The sequence below is a fragment of the Prionailurus bengalensis genome, chromosome C1 (genome assembly GCF_016509475.1).
Source record: "Prionailurus bengalensis isolate Pbe53 chromosome C1, Fcat_Pben_1.1_paternal_pri, whole genome shotgun sequence".
Classification (NCBI taxonomy): Eukaryota; Metazoa; Chordata; class Mammalia; order Carnivora; family Felidae; genus Prionailurus; species Prionailurus bengalensis.
The window spans coordinates 86,365,470-86,389,711 of NC_057345.1; the positions used below are offsets into that span (position 1 = coordinate 86,365,470).

A 24,242-nucleotide genomic window follows, 5' to 3' on the forward strand; every position below is an offset into this window, starting at 1 on the left:
AAAAAATAATTTCACTGGACAGGGTGCTATGGGGTGGGAAGGGCATAAAATTGGTTATCATCACCTCCCATATAATAAAAACAAATTATTTGTCACGTTTTAACTGTGTCTGTGGTCCAGTGCAAGAGATTTACCACTTCGGATGAATTCCATACATTTAAGTCTGAGAAGGACTTTCCATTACCAGGCAGTTGAACCAAAGGATTGGTAACTTATCTGAAACAAGAGGGAAAAATGATTTCTCTTGCCTTTAGTAGTATTCCTTTACTTTCCACTCAAGAAAATCATTTCAGAAAGTTGATATTTGTTGTTGAAAGAATTATTTTATGAGTATTTTATGAATAGAAAGTATAAAACTAAGAAGTAATCCTGTCTCCCTCTTAAAAAATAGCTCACAAAAGATAGGACCTTTTCCTTTTTCTTGTGAGAGAAAAAATTAAACCTTACTTTGGAATTTGCAACTACGTCTTAATGGAGAAAAAAATCAGTTCACATGATGTAGTGGTTACTTAGCCACTTCAAAGTCAAGAGTAAAATTTACTATTCTCTCTCTCTCTCTCCCCCTTTCTTTCTGCCTGCTTGTCTATTTTTCCCCTTTCTGTCTCTGTTGCCCTCCCTTTCTCTCTCTGGCTTTTTCTTTATTCTGAAATGAGCATTATTCTGAAATGCACATTACCTTGCAAAGATTCCCTTTTGGACTGAAAACGAGGAAAAGCTTTAATTTTATCACCTTGGAAGTGTTTCAGTTTTCTGTGGCAGAGAGAGTAGCTTTAGCAATGAGAGCAAATGAAGGGGTTAAAACTGGACTTGGCTGGGTGTCAGTGAAACTTTTTTTCTGGCTCTGCTCCGGGTTTCCCCTTGAAGGGATTTCCCTCCGCCTCTGTGCCTCTGCAACAAGACCCTTTATAAAGAGCAGACTTTCTATTTCACTCCTCACTGAGCCTCACTGGCTTTAGGAGCTAAAGCCTCTTCCAGGGCATTTTCAGGTGGGACAGAAAGAAGAGTTTGGGGACCATCATGTTCTCATCACAGCGACAACTAAAAATGCCTAGGAAGATGTTTGTGATCTTTGGAGCTTCAAATATACTTTGGATGGTGTTTACAGTTTGTAAGTTCTTCTCTTTGATCTGTTTCAAATGCTCACATTCCATTTCAGCCCTGATTTTGGCTTCAGTCAGTTTTGCTATGGTAGTAAAGAAAGGCACTAGGATTTTTAAGCAGTGGAAAAACTTAATTTAACATAACATGTAATGTGCTATTGAGTATTGCTATGTACCGTTGTATTGTCATAGTTGGAGCTGCAAATTGATGTTTTTCAGATACATTTTTCCAATGTCAAGTAAATAATTGGATTTATCTCTAGTAAGGTCTATCTCTTCAGTTTCCTGTACTTGATAATGATCTTAAGCTTACCAAATAACAAAATAATTTTGATAAATGGGCATCAAGGTTGGAACTGACACTTCTCCAAGATTCTAACACCTTTGGCAGTGACTCCAATTATTTTTGGCTTCTTGCAGTTAGTTTAAAATTTAGGAAACAGATCAGCCAGACTGTATTTTGGACATTATACTAGGACAGAGAAGAGGGAGTAGAATACTAAACAAAGTTTGCTTTTCTCTTTTTTGCCTTCACAGCTCAAGCTTTTAAAATAGAGACCTTCCCTGAAAACAAAATTGTTGCTCAGATTGGTGATGTCGTTTCACTGACTTGCAGGACAACAGGCTGTGAGCCCCCATCTTTCTCTTGGAGAACCCATTTAGATAGTCCACTGAATGGGCAGGTGAGAAATGAGGGGTCCAATTCCACGCTGACCATGGATCCCGTTGGTTTCAGGAATGAATACTCTTACCTGTGCACAGCGATTTGCGGATCTGAGAAACGGGAAAAGGGGATTCAGGTGGAGATTTACTGTGAGTACTACAGAGAATCTTTGATTTCCTCTTAATTTTGCTTTAAGTTAAGTTTCTTTAATGGATAGTTTTAAAAGAAAAAACATCAAAGGATATTCATGTACAGATTCTTGGCTAGAGGACATACTGCACCAAGAAAGTTAGAGGCAGCTGAATCTAGCTCTAGAAAAGGAACCCACACCTTGGTCTTTATTCTAACTGCCACAAACATAGTGACCGTGGGTAGGATACAACCTCTGGGTTTTTCTTTTCTTAGCCATAAAATGAAGCTCTCTGAAGTTTTTTAATTGTATTTTTCAGCAATTTCTATTTGATTATATCCTCACATGTTTACTTGGTCATACATCCAAATGATTTATGAATTCCATTCTTCAGGGATTTTCCACTTATTTATTCTTACACAATTTTGTGCTTAAAATCAGCTTAAGTAGGAGATCTATAATTTAGTAATAGGCTTCAGTACAAGTTTTCCCTTTGACATAAGAAAAGTATCCGCAAACATTTCACTCATTTGACTTTGGTATAGATAAATTTAGGAGGGTTGTTTTTGTTTTTGTTTTTGGTGCCATTAAGCCTTAATGCTCAACCACTGAACCTCAGGATAATTTGTGTAATGGATTAGAGTTACCTGATGCATGTTAATAAACACCCCTACGTTGCCATTCTACCAAACTGCATCTCAGTCCATTCTCAATCCAGCATATAAAGTTAGCAAGAGGAGTTAAAAACCAACCTGAAATAAAAATCTTGCCTTTGGTTGCTGACGACTACTCTTTCAGAAAAACAAACCAAACCAAACCAAACCCTGGAAACCTTTATGGCCGTCTCTTCATGAAGATCCCATCTGATTATCTTATAATTATTTTGGTTCCCTTCTGCTATGGCGGAGCTCAGTTTTGCCCAGTATCTGTAATTGATTCTTCAGTAAGCCCCATGTGTTGCTAATGTGGCCCAAGAAACTGTGCTTGGCCGCCTGCTTTCAATTATGCTGGTTGTACATGCATTGTTTGTGCAGCCTCCTGAGCTCTTTGAAAGGCCCCCTTATGTAAATACAGGGGAAAGTAACAAGTTCTTGTATTACCTGACAGCAAACCATGTGGGTTATGGGCACATTTCTTACAGAACAGGAGGGATAGAAATTATTGGTGGAAAAATTAAAAATACTGGTTCTTTCACCCAGCACAGCATTTCTGATTCCTTTGCCTTTGCTCTCAAGTATCAAATAGTTGAAGATTTAAAAAAGAGAAATAAAGATCCTTCTGGCTTTAATTATCTTTCTGGAGGTTTTTTTCCTTCAAAAATATCTGGCTCTCATTATGTTGAACAATCGTGTCTCCATTCCACATTTGATTGTAATATTCTCCAGAGCTGGGACCTTTGTGTCCTTATTACACAGAGTCCTGAATCCAGCCGATGTGTTACCATCATGACAGTTTGTAATGAAAAGGTAGCCCTTGCAAAGGAAGCAACGGCTGACTGAAATAGCACGTTCCCTTGGCACTGAAAGGTTCAAGTGGTGTGCTGGTTAGGACATTGAGTTAAGCATTTCAAGAGGCAAATCTGCCTTCCAGAATTTAAATATTGCACCTTCCTGGTGGATGAATTCTGGTCAGAGGCATTATTTTCAGAAGCCAATTATTTAACGTTGCTCTTTTCCTTTCTTAGCATGTGTTGCTCAATAACTGTTCTTTGCCATGACATTCTGAGCCTCAGTTTTCTTACCTATAAAGTGGACTTATCTCTGCTCTAAGAGAATGTGGTATAATGTAAATCTTCAGTAGCAGTACAGAATAATAAAAGTACTGAGTTTAAATCCCAGACTTGCCATTTCTGAGCTGTGTGGCCTCAGGCAAGTTATGCAAATGTGCTAAGGCTATGTTTTCATACCTGTGAAATGTGGTCTCTATGTGTTAGAGTTAAAATAAAATCCTTTATATTTAATGACTAGCACAGTGATGGGCATATGTAAGTATTCAATAAACATCAATTTCTTCTCTCTTCTTTTACTCTAATAATATGCAACCCTTAGTACATGCAGGCTCACAGCTAAAGAACTCTCTAAAGGGTGAACCCACCCCAAACCATGAAAGGCTATTTAAACAATGAATTAAGACTGTATTAACAGAAACATTAGACTTGGTTTGCATTGCATTGAATCAGTCAAAGACATTATATTACATGAACAGAAAGCCTGCTCATGTGTATTTGTTTGACCTTTGCAGCTTTCCCTAAGGACCCAGAGATCCATCTGAGTGGCCCCCTGGAAGTTGGGAAGCCAGTCACAGTCACATGCTTGGTCCCTGATGTTTATCCATTTGACAGGCTGGAGATGAATTTGCTGAAAGGCAACCATCTCTTACAGAATAAGGACTTTGTAGAACCTATGGAAAGAAAGTCCCTGGAAACCAAGAGTTTGGAGGTAACCTTCACTCCTACCAATGAAGATATTGGGAAAGCTCTTGTTTGCCAAGCGAAATTACACATTGATGAAATTGACTTTAAGCCCAAAGAAAGGGAGACTACGAAAAAACTGCAAGTCTACAGTAAGTACTTGGGTGATGTAGTCTCGTCTTTATGGGAATTCAGTCTTGGATGTATACAGCATTAAACTTAGCAGCTAAAGTCAAGAAGGCATTTGTTTATAGTTTTTACTCCATTTTTATTCATTGAGAGCACAGTATTTGCCAACAGGATAATTCAATGAAAAGAGCATTGGATTTGGATTGGGAAGACTTCTGGCTCCATTAACTGTGTGAACTTGGGTTGCTTAATTTATTTATTTCCCAGTCTATCAAAGGAGAGTAATAATACCACCTGGGTAGTATGTAGTAGGCTCAGAAGATAAAATGTTTTCAATTATAAGTTCTTGTAACATACCTTGAAATATTAAGTTATAGAGATTTTACAAGGTGAGTGCTTGTTCTGTGTGTGTGTGTGTGTGTGTATACACACATATGCATGTGCTCACACACACGTATATGCATTGGGCAGGAGAGTGGAGATGATTACCTCCACATTCGCTGAAACTGTGGGGGACTTGAGGCAAGCCTGTAGTCCCAGAATTGTGTAGGAGTGGACTCACTGTACTCCGTTCTAGACCCAAATGCTGTGTTTTTCTTTGGACGCTACATTTAAAAGGAGTACTGCCAACTATAGCATGTTTAGCTGAAAGAGAATGAGATGGGAAGGCATTTATCAATATTTTGAAAAGAGTAGTCAAGACAGGGGATATTTTTCCTAGAGAATACAAAACTGGGAAAAGAGAGCTATCATTAAGTATTTGAAAGACATGTGGAAAAGGGATTTGATTTATTCTGTAACAGTGAAGGACTGAACTATGGCCACTGCATGAAATTTACTTACAAAGAGGAAGGTTTCAGCTCAATTGTTCTAGTAACTAGAGCTGTTCCCAAATCAAAAGGACTGCTTTTTAAGGCAGTGATTCCCTCAAGCAGAAGTGTTGACCCCAACTTATATGAGCACTTGTCAAGTATTCTAAGATAGGACTGCTAACTTATCTGGGAGATTGAACCACATTATTCTAAGGGTCTTTCTTAATTTCTGAGTATCTAGGGCCCTCTGAAAACACCAAACACCAAAAAAAGTACCTCAATCAGATTAGTCAGAAATTGGATCGACTGACTTTTGTGACCACACAGTACTAATTTTACACTAATTTGGCAGATTAAGTTTGTCAAATTTGTGAAAGCATGTAAATACAGACTTGCAGAGAAATACGTTATCCTTGTGGGATCAAGATGATGCCTAGCAGTTACTAATGTTGTGCCCTGCCTTTTCAGTCTCACCCAAGAACACAGTTATCTCTGTAAGTCCCTCCACAAGGCTGCAGGAAGGTGGTTCTGTGACAATGACATGCTCCAGTGAAGGTCTACCAGCTCCACAGATTCTCTGGAGCAAAAAATTAGATAATGGGAATCTACAGCTCCTTTCTGGGAACTCAACTCTCACTTTAATTGCTATGAGGACAGAAGATTCTGGAATTTATGTGTGTGAAGGAGTCAATCAAGTTGGGAAAAATGGAAAAGAGGTGGAATTAATTGTTCAAGGTAAGTAATCTGTGAAAAATGAATGGTAAATGTGCCTTGATTGGGGTTTGTGCAATAGTGAAACAGCTTCAATGCCACAATTGCTTCCTTAGGTTTTATTGATGACCCATCTGATGTCATGTACTTTAGCACAATTGTATGTTCATCTTGCTCAGACTTCTCAGAAGTCTTTTCTCCCATGGCTCTGCTTTTCTGATTCTTTTCCATCTCTCACCATTCCTTCCCTGCTTCCTTCTTTGGCTTTCTCTTTTCCTCCCGCCCCTTGAATATTAGTATTCTCAGGTTACCACATCTTTCCTCATCTCTACTCATTCTGGACTCTTAGTATTTGGGCCACCATACTCTGCTTACTCCTAAATTCATGTTGCCATTCCATATCACCAAATCCTGTCCATTCTTCCTCAGAATAATCCTTAGAATTTGAGCTCTTTTTTTTTTCAACCCTCTTGCCATTGCCTTAATTTATCACCTCTGACTTGGACTCTTGCAAGATGTTTTTAAATAACGGCATTCATTGAACACCAGCTGTATGCTAGGCGCTTTACATAGGTTAGCTATAATCTTCAAAAATCAACTAAACAGTAGGTATTTTACACTCATTTTATAGATGAGAGCATATTGTCTCATAGAAATTAATAGAGGCTCCTACAGATCATACACCTGATATTTGCTGGGAATTCTACTTTCCACTTTATCTATGTTGTCTTCCTAGCCTTTACCACTACCTTATGAGGTGAATAAAAACTGGGGTTAAGCATAGTTTATAATTTGCCTAGGTCAGATCACTCGCTAGTGGCATTGACTGTGATTTTAATACAAGCCCATTTTAATCTAAAACTCCATGACTTTTCAACTAAATAGCTAAATTGTCTTCAAATGGTCATCCTGCTATCATTCTGACCTCAAGACAATCAATCCTGTGCAATGCTACCAGAGTATATACCTCAAACAAAAAAAGTGCTCATTATATATGACTTCAACCAAGCCCTAAGTGCATGTAAATTAAAATTCACATTTAAAATAAAACTCTTTATAATCTGGTCAGAAACTATCTTTATAGCTTCGGTGGTGTCCATGTTGTTCCTTCTGCCTGGAGCACCATTCCTTCACCTGGCAAAGTCGTAGCCATTCTTCAAGACAAATTTCATGTCAGCCTTCCAATTCCAGATTGTGTTAGGCAAATCTGGCTATTCCTCCCTTTTTCTACATTCAACACTTCTTATCGAAGTTTATGTACCTCTGTTAGGTCAGCATACATTAATTAAGAGCCCTTGTCCAAGAATCCAAGAATTGTGCTTGGGGCTGTGGGGGCAGACATGAAAAAGTTATGGCGGCTGCCCTTGAAGAGCTTATAATGTAGGGAGGAAAGGCAGGCATGTAAGTGATAATTTAAACATACTTTAGTAAGAGCCAAAATAATGTATTTATTTAAATGTGGCTTTCCATTAAACTTTAAGTCAAGAATCGTGTGCATGTGTGTGTGTATTTTAATATTTGGGTGTCTGCCACAAAATAGGTGCCCAGTATATGCCAGTTGCATAAACTATAAACATGAGCAACGCAAAATTTTAAAATATGAAAATATGATCTAAACGTGATGATTAAAAAAAATAAAATTGGAACTCACCATCAATAGATTAACTCAGTTGGGTGTTAGGTTACCATTCTCAAGAGACCAAGAAAGTATTACACTAATAAAATCATATGCAACTAATCACCCATCCTGGAAAAATTCCACCTGTAATAAATTAGATCCCATTTCAGTGTGAAAAGAAAATGCCCTGTGGGGTTAGGGAGGGTTGTTTTGAATTTTGCAACACAGGATACTAACCACCTTAAGTACTGAAGAGAGAATGGAACTTTGAAAAGACCTTTCAGTGACCTAAGAACTACTCCACAGGGGAAAAGTGTTCGCCTGGTAATATACGCAGCCACTGGAAAAAAAATGGTCTGAGAACACTTCACAGGCAGGAAGTGGGTCTATTTTCAAGTTCCCTTTTCTCACACTAGCATATGAGGAATTCAGAAACTCTGCTTATTGTTCTCGGTGATCTTTTTCAAAATCTAATAGCATATCAGTGTATTGAGGTAATTTGAGGAAAGCCTTTTTTGGAAGATACTACAATGTCACAATGAGACAAACCAAACAGAAGAATAACTTCTCTTGGCACAGATGAGAACCTTGCAAAATGTGGTGTATTTGGATGACTTCTATGTTGAGAATTCTTTCCTTCCTCTCCAGTCTGATACTTACAGGAACAATTTTAGTGATTTTCTGTGGAGTCTCAACTGTCACTCTCGGGATTGTCCAAACACTCCCAGTTTCTTCAGGGAACAGGGAGTGGAGATTTGAAATTCCCTTTCTCCCCAGACAGGAAGGATCCCAACGCAGACTGTGTGTCCAGCAGGGAAAAGGACTGGCAGCCAAAGAGCTTTTGTGGATATTTGAGACATAGGACTCTGCCCTCCGATCTCAGTTTTCAACCCCTGAATTAATTCAAAGTAGTTTTGTATTTCATCAAATTCTAGAGGTGGTTTGTGTGTCATTTTCATGTTTAGATTTTGGCTTTGCTCTCAATGTGATTCTGTGTGCTTTCAATGGTATAACTATATTGTTGGCACAGAAACTCTAAGTACAGGTCCATTATGGCTATGGCATCTAATCAGAAGACATATTTTTGTAGCTGCTTTCACAACCTCTCTTAGCTCTTGTTTTATCTCCTCGTGAGGATGATTTGATTCAGTTGTTGAAGCAACTGAAAAGCTAGGGTCTCAAATCAGACCCACCTGGCTTCAAGTCCTAGTTTTGCCACTGCAAACTAGATAAAGTTATCTAGCATTTCTGAGCCTAGGTTTCCTTAAGGAGAAAGAGGAGGAGGAAGAGGATGGGAGAAGGAAGAGGAAGAAGAAGAGGAAAAGAAAGAGAAGCAGCAACAGGAAGCGAAAGAGAAGAATTAATGGTAGCATTTCATGAAGTTGTGAGGATTAAATGAGATAATATATGCAGAGTGGCTTACACAATGCTTATACACTAGAACCTCTTAAATTATTTGCCGTTGTCCACTACTGCAGGGATTTGATAAACTACAATTGAGCAGAGACTGAATTAGTGTTGTGAAAAGATGTCAGCTTCTGTCCTAACAAGTCTTAATCCACATTCATTCTGTTAAATGAATGACTCATGAACTCTTGTGGGTTCATTCTTTAAAAATGCCTTTCAGGATCGTCCCAAGGTAGAAAGGAGTGATATTTTCTTACACAGGTGTTAGCTGTAAAGAGATGAGAAAAAAAGACCATATATCGGAATGTGGTGAAGGAAGAAAAGAATCTTACCTTCTTTTTGTCTTGTTCTTTTTCCTCCAGAGAAACCATTCACTGTTGAGATCTCCCCCGGGCCCCAGATTGTTGCTCAGATTGGTGACTCAGTTGTGTTGACATGTGGTGTCACAGGCTGTGAGTCTCCATCTTTCACTTGGAGAACCCAGGTAGACAGCCCTCTGAGTGGGAAGGTGAAGACTGAAGGGAGCAAGTCCACGCTGACCCTGAGCCCTGTGGGTTTTGAGAATGAACATTCTTATCTGTGCACCGTAACCTGTGGCCGTAAGAAAGTGGAAAAGGGAATTAAAGTGGACCTCTACTGTAAGTGGTTTTCGGAATTGTTTGCTGGTTTTTTTTTTCCCTCAATTCTATTGAAAGAAACAGAATGCAAGTATGATATACAATGCGATCCATGTATTTAGAAAGGGAACTTAGCATTGTGAATTGTTCCTAAATCTCTGGACCGGAATTTTTGATGCAACCTAATTGCCTAAATCTTAAGTATATATTACGTATGTACACAGCATCCACAGTCCTTACTTTGTGTTTTGTCAATACTCTTGTCGTCATGCACTTGAACACACTCCATGTTCACTGCTTCCCATCGCCTCTGTGTATAGGGGGTATTCCAGAGGTGACAGTGAGCAAGGAGAGGAGTCAAGGCCCATTCATATGACTGCCCAGCTCTTTGAACAGAGAGTGAGGCCCAAGCCTACTGTTTTGAAGGCACATTTGGAAAGTTGATTGGCAGGATGGGAAAAAATGAGGCAGTGGGGAGCAAGACAAAGCCAAAAATGAAAATAGGTAGTAATATTGGCCATAGGGAATGGCCCGTGGCAGCAGCTCAGATGAAAAGCAGAGCCAGGACTTAGCACGAGATCTTAATACTGATTTACACTACATACACCCACCACACTCTTTCTTCCTGTTCCTGTCACCTTAATGAAGAGCCTTTACAACCTCGAACCTCTATGAATTTGACATTGCTAGAATTCTTCATTGTATAATGAATGAGGGACAAAATATTCAAAGTGCTCTGAAAATTGATTACGTTGAGAGAGTTATTCTGGCTTGTGTTATTCAGCAGAATTCAAGAGAAAAATAGAACATTCTCTACCAGAAAACCTGCCCAAACTTGTGTTACCTATCAGGATTTTGTTCAGCATGAGTTAGAGTATGTCTGTAAAGGGATTTGAATGTCTCAAAATAAGGGTGAATTTTGTTGTGTTATCATATTACCTGGAGTCCAAGATCTGCTGATGTAGGCACATTCCCAGCAGAAATGAGAACCAGCAGTACAGTCTTACTGCAATATGGAAATAGGTGAGAATGTATCACCTTAACAGCATTTTGCATAAGAAAAAAACTTTTTAGCATTGCTCTTGCTCTTGATAACTATTTTAGTCTTATTTTTATTGGTTGGCCTAAGATGCATTATACATATTATTCAGAATGTCAAGCTTATAGTTTTTTGTTAACTGCAAGTATTGCCTGAGAAATACTTAAAATTTGGTATCTACACTTGGCCATTGGAAATGAAAATGTCTAAATTGAGAACTGCACTGTGGGTCTTATTTGATACCCAGAGGCTTCACAGCTCTCTGGGTTTCAAGCTCAGAGAGATATGGGTTCTGATCTCAACTCAGTGACTTAACATAGATATGATGCCTAATGATGGTCTCTGAGCTTCTATCAGGTTTGTAAGTTTTCCCACCTGTAAAATATGTTCACTAATACCTATTTTATCAGGCTGTTTTGAAGACTGAGGTAATAAATATTAAGGGATTAACCCATAGTTAACATTCAATACAGCATGGGAAATAAACATTTAAAATACATAGCTAGAAATAAGATGGTGGAAACTCATGTTCCTTGAAAAAGATCAGTCCAGGGCTGTCAGAAAGACTGCATCACTAAGAAGAGAAAAATAGGAAGTATATTTATTTCTTGATTCATTCAAGTGCTAAGTATTTTTGTTTATATTTAATATCACAAATGTTTATACTTGATGGCATTATTTATACATTGGTGATGATTCTATCCCACGTGAGTTAAAAATGTCATTTTGAGACCCTTGCATTTAATAGTTACATTTTCCTTTGAATGTCACATATAAACATCCGTTTTCTATGATATTTGCAGCATTCCCTAGAGATCCAGAGATTGAGATGAGTGGTCTGCCAGTGAATGGAAACCCGGTGACTGTAAGCTGCCGGGTTCCTAATGTGTATCCTTCTGACCGGCTGGAGATTGAATTACTTAAGGGGGAGAGTATTATAGGGAATAAAAATTTTCTGGAGAACATAGACAAGAAGTATCTAGAGACTGAGAGTTTGGACATGACCTTCATCCCCACCACTGAAGATACTGGAACCGTTCTTGTTTGTCTGGCTAAGTTACATATTGATGAAATGGAATTTGAACCCAAACAAAGGCAGAGTACACAGACACTTTATGTTAATGGTAAGTACATGTGTGATGTATCCGCACCTGAATATGGGTTTCTTATCATGTTTGCCGGGCAATAGTTAACATGAGGTTAATAGTTAAAACCTCCGTGGAAAAAAAAATAACTGGAAAAGAAATTTTAAAATAATTATAACAAACCACTCCCAACACTTCAGACAGCAATCATTTTTTATCTCATGATTCTATGAGCTGGCAATTCGAGAAAGTTTCATCTGCTCACTGTGGTACCAGATGAACTCACTCATGCATTTTCAGTCATTGGCAGGTCAGCAGGGCATGGCTCGTCCCAGATGGACTCACTCATATATCTGGGGCCTCTCTGGGGGTTCTGGACCTCCCTTTCTCCACGTGCTGTTTCATCCTGAAGGAAAGGAGCACAGGCTTAGTCACCACAGTGCAGCATTTTGAAAGAGTGATAATGAAAGGAGGCCTTTGAGACTCAAGCCTAGAAGTCCTATGGTGTTACTTCTTCCATGGTACATTGGTCAGAGTGAGTCACAAGGCCAGCCAGGTTCAAGGGGTGGAAAAATAAACTCCACCTTCTCGCAGGAGAGTCAAATAATTTCTGGTCATATTTAACGTACCATAAATGTTGATACACACTATCAGTGATCATCCATTCTTAGGTAGTCAGGGACTTTCTACAGAACTTATTTCTATTAGAAAATACCCATGCTGGGTTCATATTCTACTCTCTATCATTCTATACTTGCTTAAGTAAATGGGGACAGAAATCCTCCTTTGGTAAGGGTATCAACATTAATAAACTGTTCCAATCCATTGAACCATAGCTCAGTTTTGCCACATTATTAAAACTTTTTTGGAGCTCAAGGTATAAAGGGTCAAGCTGACAAGTGTTCCTGCCTTTTCAGTTGCCCCCAGGGATACAACCATCTTGGTCAGCCCCTCCTCCATCCTGGAGGAAGGTAGTTCTGTGAATATGACATGCTCCAGCAATGGCCTTCCAGCTCCAAAAATCCTCTGGAGCAGGCAGCTAAACAATGGGCATCTACAGCCTCTTTCTGAAAATTCAACTCTCACCTTAACTTCTACAAAAATGGAAGACTCTGGTGTTTATGTGTGTGAAGGGATTAACCAGGCTGGAATAGACAGAAAAGAAGTCGAATTAATTATCCAAGGTAAGTAAAACATGATTAATGAGTTATTTTCACTAGTATTATTTTGGTTGTCACCGGTTTTCAACAAAGCCCTCTCTGAAACCAACATTTTTACTAAAAACATATATTGAGGGTTTTGAAGAGCCCATAGTGTTTTCTATGCTTGGAAATTTCCTGGAATGGAACTTCCTCATAAACAATTCCACGTCAGTTATCCTAAAATTCTTTTAACCTCCAGCGGAATGCTGGCTGTGGGAACGGTGCCAGGAGTTTCTAATACCGGCACCGGTTATGGTGTGAAATAAGGGTAGGAAGAGGTATGTATGTATTTGGAAATTAGCTAAGGTTAAAGCCACCATATGTACTGAATTGGACTCTGAGTGGTAATCTCACAAGACACATACTAGTATTTGCTTAGAAGCCCAAGAAGGCACGTAAGCCTTTTGTAAATTTTGAGGTTGAGTAGCAGTGACCATGCCCTCTGGTTCATCAACTTTGGGCATACAAGTTCCTTTTTTTTTTTTTTTTTTTTCCTTCCTGGAGCTGTCATTTCCTGTCTTATTCCTTGGTATTATTTTCACTAAGGCATTAGTGACTTTCTTGTTACCTCACCTCGGTGATCATTTGTATTTTAAAGAAACGACCTTGGAAGGAAGGGCAATGCACAACTTTAACGAAAGTCTTTAGGATAGATGTCATGGTACTATAGCTCTTGTCGGGGAAAGAATCTCAAATCAAGTCACAAAAATAGATGGAAATCTCACTTATAAAATAGTGATATGAAAGCTTCTTCCATGGGCTGTGTATTAATAGCGATGTTGTACTTTAAATACTTAGCCCAGTGCCTGGCACCTAGTGATAATAGTCGTGGTTGTTAGAATAGTAAGAAAGCCATCTCTGTACAACTTGATCCAGGAAAATCCGACCCAAACTCAGAAGCCTGTAAAGACTTTTTACTTCAAGGAAAAACTGCACAACATTGTCGCAAAAAAATTTTTTTTTCACGTTTGAATTCTATTGCTGTTTATCAAACACCATTTTTTGACTAGTCTGGGTAAAGAATTAGATTTAGGGACATGAGAGAAGTATAGACATGTATTGTCTCGTTAAAAACATGGCCATTTATGTGGGCACCTGGGTGGCTTAGTAGGTTAAAGGTTTGACTTTGGCTGAGGTCATGATCTCGAGGGTCGTGGGTTCAACCCCTGCATCAGGCTCTGTGCTGACAGCTCAGGGCCTTGAGCCTGCTTTGGTTTCTGTGTGTCCTTCTCTCTCTGCCCCTCCCCTGCTTGCACTCTGCCTCTCTGTCTCAAAAATAAACAAACATCCAAAATAAATAAATTAAAGACACGGTCATTTACAAAAAAACCAGTCAATGCTTGACTTCTTTGCTTGCCTCTGTAAACACTTAATGCAAACAGTAAGCACAAATAGTTCCTTGACAGCTAATTGTTGCTGTCATTAAATTAATATGGAATTGGTTTATATTTCACCCAGTCAGAGGTGCATTTTAAATTCTCTTTACAGTTGCTCCGAAAGACATACAACTTACAGCTTTTCCTTCTGAGAGTGTCAAGGAAGGAGACACTGTTATTATCTCCTGTACATGTGGAAATGTTCCCAAAACTTGGATAATCCTGAAGAAAAAAGCAGAGACGGGAGACACAGTGCTACAGTCCAGAGATGGTGCATATACCATCCACAAGGTCCAGTTAGAGGACGCTGGAGTGTACGAATGTGAATCTAAAAATGAGGTTGGCTTGCAATTAAGAAGTTTAACCCTTGATGTTAAAGGTTAGTTAGAGTTTTGTTTTTATTTTTTGATTATTTTTTACAGTAGTCAGAGGTTAGATGGATTGTAAAGATTTTCTAGGATTAGGTGAATGAGTTGGCAAAATGGACCTGAATTCCATGTTGATTGTGGTTATTGCTCAGTGTTTCCTAAAATAATCATGCACAGCTGCCCTATCCTATGGAGTTTAGCCAGGAAGTTGACATTAGTCATTAGTGAGTACAGAATTCCCATTTGCTTTTCTCAGAGTTGACAATTCATCATTGGTCTCTGAAGTCTTGCGTTTCCTAAGCGTTTAAACATACTTCTAAAACCTTTCCCTGGAGGTTATAAGGAAACTAAAGTAGGATTGGCACATGGAAGACAAAAGTTTCTATCCCGATTCTTGTCACTCCTATCACAAGAGAACGCTATTCTCTGGACATGGAGTAACTATGTATTTTCTGGATTGACTCCCTTCAAGATAACAATTAAGAGTGCCAATCTTGATGCTGAACAACATAAGAGAATCTCTAGACTATAGAATTGCCTTCTTAAAGATCCAAGCCCTTGTCCATCCTACCCTATTCTGATAGTGGGTGGGGGTGCAGAGCAACAGCCTCAGCAGAGAAACTTCGGGGGCCCTTTCATTTCCTGCCCCCTCTTGTGAATGCCTGGTAGGATCTGCTGATCTTAATGGTGAAAGCAGAATATGTTAGCCTGTACTGATTAGTCTCCATGCCTTGTGTGCTAATGAGCTCTCACTGTGTGTTGGGAGCCAGGCTTGGAGCAAACAAATGCAAGTCTTGGAGCCTGTGGCACTTGGCTATCAGAGTTTGCAACCACGGGTCAGTGTGAAGAAAATTTGAACTTAGGTCAGAAAATGGGTAAAATTGTTGCTCATCTGGCCAAATTTCTCGACATTTCAAGGCTTACCATATGTTTTCTGTTGTCACAGTACCATAACAATACATCTATCTAGAAGTGTTAAAGAATGGGAAAATACCATGATTACCTGTAAAACTTATAGTCATCCACCTGCAGTGATTATCCTGAAAAGAGTTGATCTGGCCAAAGAAATTACCATGTGCTCAAAGAATGGAACATTTGCCTTGTGTCATGTCACTCAAAATGACACGGGGGTGTATGTAATCAGTGCTTCTAATGAGGTTGGGGATGATTCTGGATGGATTGAGATCTCAGTTATGAGTAGGATGGAGTCCACTCATTCCTATTTCTTTTAATCTTTGATGCCTCTAGTCCACTTTTAATTAAGTCTAGCCCTGGAAACTTAGACTCCTAACATTTTTGTGATTCTGTTTGTAGTTAATGATTCTCTTTTAAAGACATATCAAAGCGCTTTCTCTACTTTTTAACTCTCTCTCACACCTTGTCTTTTCTAATTGCTTTATTAAATTAGTGACTTACATATTTGCCATTTTTCACTCATTACTTACATGAACTATCCAAGCACTTTAGGCACTCAGCTAAGAAATTCAGGCCCCCAAACTATGGTTTAAAGTAACTGCAAATGAATGAAGACAAAAATTTGACATTTTTCCTTGGTATTTGAATTAGCTTACCTTTCTGTGTAGCTGAGTTTTAAAATTAATTTTGTTTTGTTTTGTTTTTTTTGTTTTGTTTTGGCTTGAATGTATTCCAGTGATATAGGAATGGTTGGGAGTCTTTAGGATTTTCAGTGTTTATACAGCTAATGCAAATAGTGTTTGAAGGTTGCCCTGGTAACCGACTCAACAGCAAATTTGTGTTTGACTGCAGATGCCTCAAGGAAAAACTAAAAGCAAAAGATAATATTTATTAAGTTGAAAAGAAAACAATAGGAGTATAAATACCATTGTCCATCATATTGTCAATATTGATGCCTAACCACAGTTATGATAATGGACATCCCATTAAAATATTATACTTTGGGGGTGCCTGGGTGGCGCAGTCGGTTAAGCGTCCGACTTCAGCCAGGTCACAATCTCACGGTCCGTGAGTTCGAGCCCGGCGTCGGGCTCTGGGCTGATGGCTCAGAGCCTGGAGCCTGTTTCCGATTCTGTCTCCCTCTCTCTCTGCCCCTCCCCCGTTCATGCTCTGTCTCTCTCTGTCCCAAAAATAAATAAACGTAGAAAAAAAAATATTTAAAATATTATACCTTGACTAGTTCTACTCTAATAGGGAAAAGTAGAAAAATGAGGCAATTATCATTATATTTAGGGCTAAGTGCTTTTATCATCAATAATTTGAAAAGATCAACTTCCCATCATCTGATTATCATGATCCTGTTCTACTTAGTTGACCTCCAGTGATTAGAAACTTCTAGAAGGAATGTGGTAATCGCCAAAGTCAGATTTCTTCAAAGACAGGAAACATACATGCTACTTTCAGAAATTTAATACTTGTGAGGTCATATGATTCCAGGCAAACATTAGTATAGATAGAGATGAGCCTCTAGTAAATTTCACTCTATCTTTCTCAGATGTTCTTATAAGGTTAAGTGTTAAATAGTATTGCAGTGATCACATGATTTTTAGTAGACTAGAAAGTAGTAATTTTTGCTTTTGTAAACTATTACCTTCTGTATCCAGTTACAACGCAATGACAAAGTGACAGCATGTAGAAAGAAATGCATTACTATTCAAAAAATATTTATTGGGTATCAACTACTCCAAGCAATGAGTCATTTACTACCTATTCAGTGGTGGACTAAAAAGAAATTGATAGGTGGTCTTATGTAACCTATAGACCAAAGTTAATAGATAATCATGCAAATAAATGTATAATTACAAGCAGTGATAAGAACTATGAGAAGGAAATTGCAACGAGTTGTAAAAGTATATCAGGGTTCCTAATTTAAGCTGGGGAAGCTGTGGGTCAGAGAATGCTCTGAGTAAGTAATATTCAAACTAAAATATACTATTCAAAAAACTTAAGTTTATCAAGAGATGATATAAATGCTGAAGATGAATAACATATATTAAGATGTCCTACTTCAGAGATACAAAACATAAAGTTTTTTATATATCTCTGGAAAAGCCGTCAGCAAGAATTTTTTTTTTTTTACTATCACATATGCTGTTTGACTATAATGATTACACTTTAGATGTTACAAAGATTTTCTTGGAGAACTGGTTAATTATTTCAGTTCATGGTCATCAGAGTCCTAGTTCTTCAATAGATTTTTGTATTTTCCAAAGCAAACACTCCTCTCCAATTCTTGCTTTTGTAAAAGAGTCCTAGAATGTCATGCTCTTGTTTCCATTCTACAATTGAACCTGATTCTATTTGGACGCAACAACTGTCGTCTTAGACCCATCATGGCCATAGCAACAGCCAACTGAGTATTTGGATAATTGAAAGAAGTGTGTATTTGGTTCCTGTTAGCCCTTATCACTGCTTTGATTCATTCCTATTAAGAGAACTAGTTGTACTGTTAGAATAAAATATATAACTATCAAAAAATCTTTTTGAACTAGACATTAATTGCATCCATTTTGTTATTTTCCAGGAAGAGGAAATTACCAGGACTATTTTTCTCCTGAACTTCTCGTGCTCTATTGTTCATCTTCCTTAATAATACCAGCCATTGGAATGATCATTTACTTTGCTAGAAGAGCCAACATGAAAGGGTCATACAGTCTTGTAGAAGCACAGAAATCAAAGGTGTAGCTAATGTTTGAAATGTTCAACCAGAGCCACTATTTATCAGTCCACATTCTTAATACTGCTCATCATTCCATGAGAAAAACAACAAGCTCAGAGTCCAGACTTCCCTGAATGTAGTGACTTCTTGGAAAGAAATGGCTTCCTGTGCCCCATGCTGTGAGCAAGAGGCCAGAGGAAGACTTTCTGCCTAAAAAATAGGCACTACCATTGAGATGTGTTGACTGGAGTAGTTCCTTGATGTGTATATACAATAACATGATGTGTACATATGTAAAATAAAATTATGCCATAGCAAGATGGCTTGGAATAGCAGCCCTCTGTAGTCAGATCTTCAAAGTAATTTAATAGTGTTGCCTGGGCTGATTGTTATAACTGAATGCATCTTAAGAAAATTTAACATTAATATTGACTGGCAGCTGACCTATGTCACCTTTTTAATATTTTCTTTTCCTTAACAAAATTTTATTTCCATAAACTTGATTGATAATAACTTCATGTTTTGTAAAGATGCCAAGCTTTTATCTTTTTATAGGCAAATGATAAACCAGGAGGGCACTGGGTTCACTTTCAGGTACTAAACACTTCAACCTATGGTATAATGGTTGACTGGATTTCTCTGGATGGTACTTGCATGGTACGGAAATGTTTTAGGATGTTTGTTTATCAGACTCTTGTGTAACTTTTCTGATGTGGTCTAAAAATGCAACGTCTTTTGATTTTCTTTTGTAAATGTTTAGAATTTTTTTTTGTACAGTAAAGTGATAATATCTGGAATTGGAAGAATTGCGTGTTTATTTACTGTAAACTGTCATGTTTAATCATGGTGTTTAAAATGCCAAGTTCCAAAAGTATAGAGTTCAAACCCATAGAGATAATAAAAGATTGCACTTGAAGTACACTCCTCAGACTACTTCTATCAGAATCATTATGGGAACTTGATAAAAATTCAAGTATTTTAAGACATGCTATCCTGTTGAAGTTAAATGTCTCATTTTGTGTCCTTGGGGTCTGAAATGAAATTTTTTTGCAATTAAAAAAAATGGAATACACAAAAAGAGTGAATGAAGATGAATGTGCACATGTCAAAGGGTGACAAGCAAACACATATGTACGTACCACTACGACCAAGAGACGGAGCATTACTATTCCCACCAGAGCCCATCTGGTCACTCATGCAGAGAAGTCAAGTAAGTTGTCTTCACGGGCCTTCTAATAAAGAGCTGTCTGTAAACCTTGTTTATTTTCCAGAAGGATGCCTAAATATGACCTGAGACTTCACTGAACCCCAGCCCTTGTCAGTAGCCCAGGCCACTTATAAAATCCCTTTAGGAAGAGTTGTATTATCTACTCCAGAAGTTCAATAATGACCTGGGGAAAAAACAGTGATACTTTCTCCCCTAGAGACCAGAGAGGTCCCACCTCCTCTTCCCGATCTTGTTTGTGAGCATTTTTAAAGGCAAGTGGCAGAAATGAGATCAAAGATAGGTAAGGAAGACAGGTCTTACACCTTGAGAGTAGGTGCCAGATCTTTGGGAAGAAGGGAATTTTTCATCTGACTCCTGGTCTCTGAAGTGGGTGTGGTTTGTATTATACACTACTTCCAACTTTTTTCTGGCTGACTGGCTGACAGTGAAGCATCGAAGGCAACTGCCAGGGCTTTTCCTCTCAAGTAGATATCCTTCCTATTGCCTATAAATCTGAATTTGAACTAACTCATTCATTTGCCTAATATTCTGGTGAGAAGGAAGCAAACGGTTGATTTGGGGAGGTACATAAGCACTTTCAGGATATTGGCAAACTTTCATTTCCCTCATAATATTTCATAGTCTGATTGTCTTAGAAATAGGTTCAAATCTGACTTTTGGTAGTATTGGTTCTCAGCAACCAGAACATTCTTTGAATTTCCGAGACTGGCAAGGTTGCCATCTCTTACACTGATACCGTGATAGTCAAACCAAGACTAATTAACAGGTTGAAAAAAAAATCAGGACAGTTCACCTCTGATAACCATACCATCATCTTTCCTGCTCTAGGTGAATGACATAGGGAAATTATGAAGTAGAACTGAAGATCATTTACAAATAAAGGTAGGGACTACTTTGAGGTCCCTACCAGCTCTCAAGCACAATGGTTCTTTGAAAATTTACGTGTGCCTTGGGTAATTTTTTGTCACTTCTTATAGAGATTCTTTTTGTATTAAGCTAAACAAAGACCTAGGGATCTTATTTTTATCTTTTACTTGCTCAACTTTAACAGAACTAGAGACCAAAAACAAACGTTTAAATTAATCCCAACATTAGGAAGTAGTTTCTGCAAAGATTTTATAATAGCCACTCTTCCCTGCAAAGAGGAAAGGGACATTTGTAATGTCTTTTGAAATACCTTTTATTTTAGCCATAATGATAATGAAAATTTCACTCCTGAAAAAAAAAAATGTATGCGGTGGCTTTTCAAGCTTTGCTGCTATTGAAAAAATAATTTCTCTCAACAGACTAATCTTTAAGTCTTACTTGAGAAAAGTACAATGAATTGACTGGAACTCAGTGTTCCATTCTCTTGTCACTGGCAGGGACTCTTGGGGGTATTGTAAAGAAAAGAAAAGGTTGATTCAGTGATTGAAAAGCAATAGTTCAGAGGCACCTGGGTGGCTCAGTCTATTGGGCCTCTGATTTGATTTTGGCTCAGGTCACAATCTCACGGTGCATGGATTTGAGCCCCACATTGGGCTCCACTCTAGCAGTGTGGAACCTGCTTGAGATTCTCTCTCTCCCTCTCTCTCCCCCTCCCCTCCAAAATAAATAAATAAACTTTAAAACAAGAAACAGCAGTGGTGCAATGCTGAAAAGAATGAGCAGATGACACCAACTTGTGGGGCAAAGGCTGGAAGGTGAATCAGTCCTACTTTGAATTGTGTTGTGAAGAAATTCAACTCACCTTCTCAAATGAACGTTTCAGTCTGTGAAAAGGATGTTTAAAATCACAGTTTGTACTTAAGAATGCTATTACTATCTTTCTTTAGTCCAACTTGCATTCAACTAAAATTTATTTAAGTACCAGGACATTGAATACAACCATGCTGAAAACCCAAAAGAAGCGGTAGTAAATACAGAATTTCGAACGCATGGCAAAAACGAACTTTAATGCTCCTGCTCAGGTCATATTTACTATTTAGATATTTAGAAATAGTCACGTGAAACCCACTTAAAAAGCAGCAGATTCAAGGAGTTGTTTTTCATAGAAGTTTCTGTCATTGTTTTGTCAAGGTGTGTGGATGTTTTCTACGTTGCCATGAAAATCACTTTATGCTCCCGGGCAGAAAACTGAACAAACAAGTTCATTTTTCCCTTGCTACAATCTCATAAGGGCCTGCTTCTCCTTATTTGTTTGAGTTCCTCTTATTTAAGTGGTCTAGTCATTTCAGAGTTAACCCTTAGTTTTCCACTTGCATGATCTATGGTGGTGTTCTAGTAGTATTTCCCAAACTCTCTTCATCATGAGAATCTCATAAGGAACTGTAAATACCCAGAGTCAAGAGCTCTATCCCAGACCTACTGAATTAGAATCTTCAAAGTAAGACCTGAAAAATCCAAATTTTTAATGGATATCCCTGATGATTCTTATGTCTGTATCTGGGAAACATTCTTCGAATAAAACTATTTAGCTATTCAGTAGGTTTTCATTCCCAGAAAGCATTGACTGAACCCTGAATTTTTGGAAGAGTTTCTCCAGTCTGCAACCATTTTTCTCACCTTTTCTGGAAACTTGGTCTATCATTCAAACACTTTTCCTGTCTTCAGCCTCCTACTCTACTAGCTCCTATAAGAGTCCAATCTCTTCCACCTTGAAAAAAAAAAAGCTAACAAAAATTTATTTCTTAATCCTGTATCTCCTGCTAGGCACAGCCTGATTTCACCTCTTTTTTTCACAGCAAGATCCTAGAAGGGATAACCATCTAGCTCTCTCAATCCCTGTGCAACAAACTCTTATCTGGCTTTTCAATCTGCTCCTATCAAAGTCAGTACTAATCTCTTCACTGATATAATAGGGGTAATTTTGAAATTTGAAACCAGCATGTTTTTATTTCTAATGATCTCTAATTCCTACTTGTCCCAGGGCTTCCCCTCTCAACAATTTCTTGTTTGTGGAGACAGAGAGAACCTAGGTGAGAAGAATGAATTATAGCTCAGTTTCAAATTTCAAGCCAGGTTTATCTGAATCCACAGGAAGACCATGGTTTTAGAAGGCAGACTATGTAGAGAAAGTAAAGCACTTTCCTGCATTCCAAAAATTCCCCTAACACAGCAAGAGCTTATAGTGTGTAAAAGACAGAGGATGGAAGGTAAGCCCAAGGCACACAGTTGGGGGGAAGTCTGTCCTAGAGCGGAGAGGAGGAACCAAGAAAGGAATGGCAAGATATTGGACACAAATATCCTCGCCACTTTCTGCTTTGGGGTCAAATATTATAGGAGGATCACTGCAGCAGAATCACTCAAATAAGAGTGCAGGAAAGAGGGAAGCATAAGGGTTAAGATCTCCCTTCCCCCGAGGTTCTCACAGAAGACGGGTTCAGCATTCTCTCATGAGGTGTGGGAGCGGAAGAGCAGCATTGGAAAAGAGGACTGAGGAGAGATTAGTGAACCAGAAGTGGCCTAGAACAGGAATTAGGGCAACAAAAGTGTGGGGATATTAGGACCAGACACAATGGCAGATCTACAGGTGTCAGTAGTTAATAACATGATACCTAAAAAAGACAAGGACCAGGTATACCAACTTCACTGAGCAAAGGTCATCCAGCAGACCTCCAGCCAAAAGGGACCAACCAACAGCATGGGGACCACAAGACACCTACTGCGTCCAAATGACACCAGAGGAGATGACAAAGGGCAGTCTGAAAGGCTGAGTAAATATGAAAGTACTTAAACTAAAAAGAAATGCTTTCAATTATTAAACATTTTTTTCTGTTATCAGCAGAAATGGTGACTCAAGCGCAAGAGTAAATCAATATTAGATAATAAAGTTAACTTTTTTGTGCATGTGAATTATAGTATCAAAATCTCAGCCTTGTTACAGTACTAAATGGGGTGAAAAATTCAATCTCTTTTCAGCATTGACAGTTGACCATTCCTTAATTCTTAAGTCTCTTGTGGTTTCATTATATCACATCATATTGTTTTTCCTCCTATTTCTCTGGCTCTTCTTTCACATTTTTAAAAAATATTTTTTAATGTTTATTTATTTTTTTGAAAGAGAGACAGATGGGAGCAGGGGAGGGGCAGAGAGAGAGAGAGAGGGAGACAAAGAATCTGAATCAGGCTCCAGGCTCTGAGCTGTCAGCACACAACCTGATGCGGGGCTCGAACTCACAAACCATGAGATCATGACCTGAGCTGAAGTCAGACACTTAACTGACTGAGCTACCCAGGCGCCCCTCTTCACATTTTTTTTACGCGATCTTCTTCCACATGGCCCTTGCAGGTTGTTATACCATGGATTCCATACTGACTCTTTTTTCATTTTAAATACTTTCCCCAGTGACCGCATCCTTCTTATGATTTATATGGTCATGATTTCGAGTATACATTCAAAGACTCAACCTGTTTCCTGAGGTCCACTTGTCATCTTCAGTAATATCTCTTAAGCAGTTCCATTTAGAGTTCTTTATATTTCTGTCTTCCTGTTCTATTGCAAGAGGGTTATTGAAATTTCCAATTATAATTTTGGATGTGTCTATTTCTCCTCTCAGTTCTATCTATTTGGCTTCATATACATTTAAGCAAAATTATGCTTTTGCTGCACCAAACTAGTCTGCCTTCAGTTTCTCCCTCCTTTCATCCTACACTCTGCTACCATTGGTTTATGTTACTAATCTCTGAAAAGTTTTCAGTGATTCCACAAAACACACTGAATAGGGATTGCA

The 24,242-nt window shown here is 38.4% G+C and overlaps 1 protein-coding gene across 2 annotated transcripts; it reads left to right on the forward strand.

Moving 5' to 3' along the window:
* The first annotated feature begins 844 nt into the window (after nt 1–844).
* Nucleotides 845–19,218, forward strand: VCAM1 (vascular cell adhesion molecule 1). 2 transcript variants are annotated; one of them, XM_043575680.1, is made up of 9 exons: nt 859–1,108; nt 1,638–1,913; nt 4,136–4,456; nt 5,714–5,980; nt 9,344–9,619; nt 11,441–11,761; nt 12,640–12,906; nt 14,413–14,679; nt 18,168–19,218. In XM_043575680.1, the coding sequence occupies exons 1-9, from the start codon at nt 1,018–1,020 to the stop codon at nt 18,326–18,328; spliced, it is 2,247 nt and encodes a 748-aa protein (XP_043431615.1). In that variant the 5' UTR covers nt 859–1,017; the 3' UTR covers nt 18,329–19,218. The 2 variants fall into 2 exon arrangements, with proteins under 2 accessions (XP_043431616.1, XP_043431615.1); XM_043575681.1 differs by lacking the exon at nt 14,413–14,679 and having other exon boundaries at nt 845–1,108.
* Nucleotides 19,219–24,242: the final 5,024 nt, after the last annotated feature.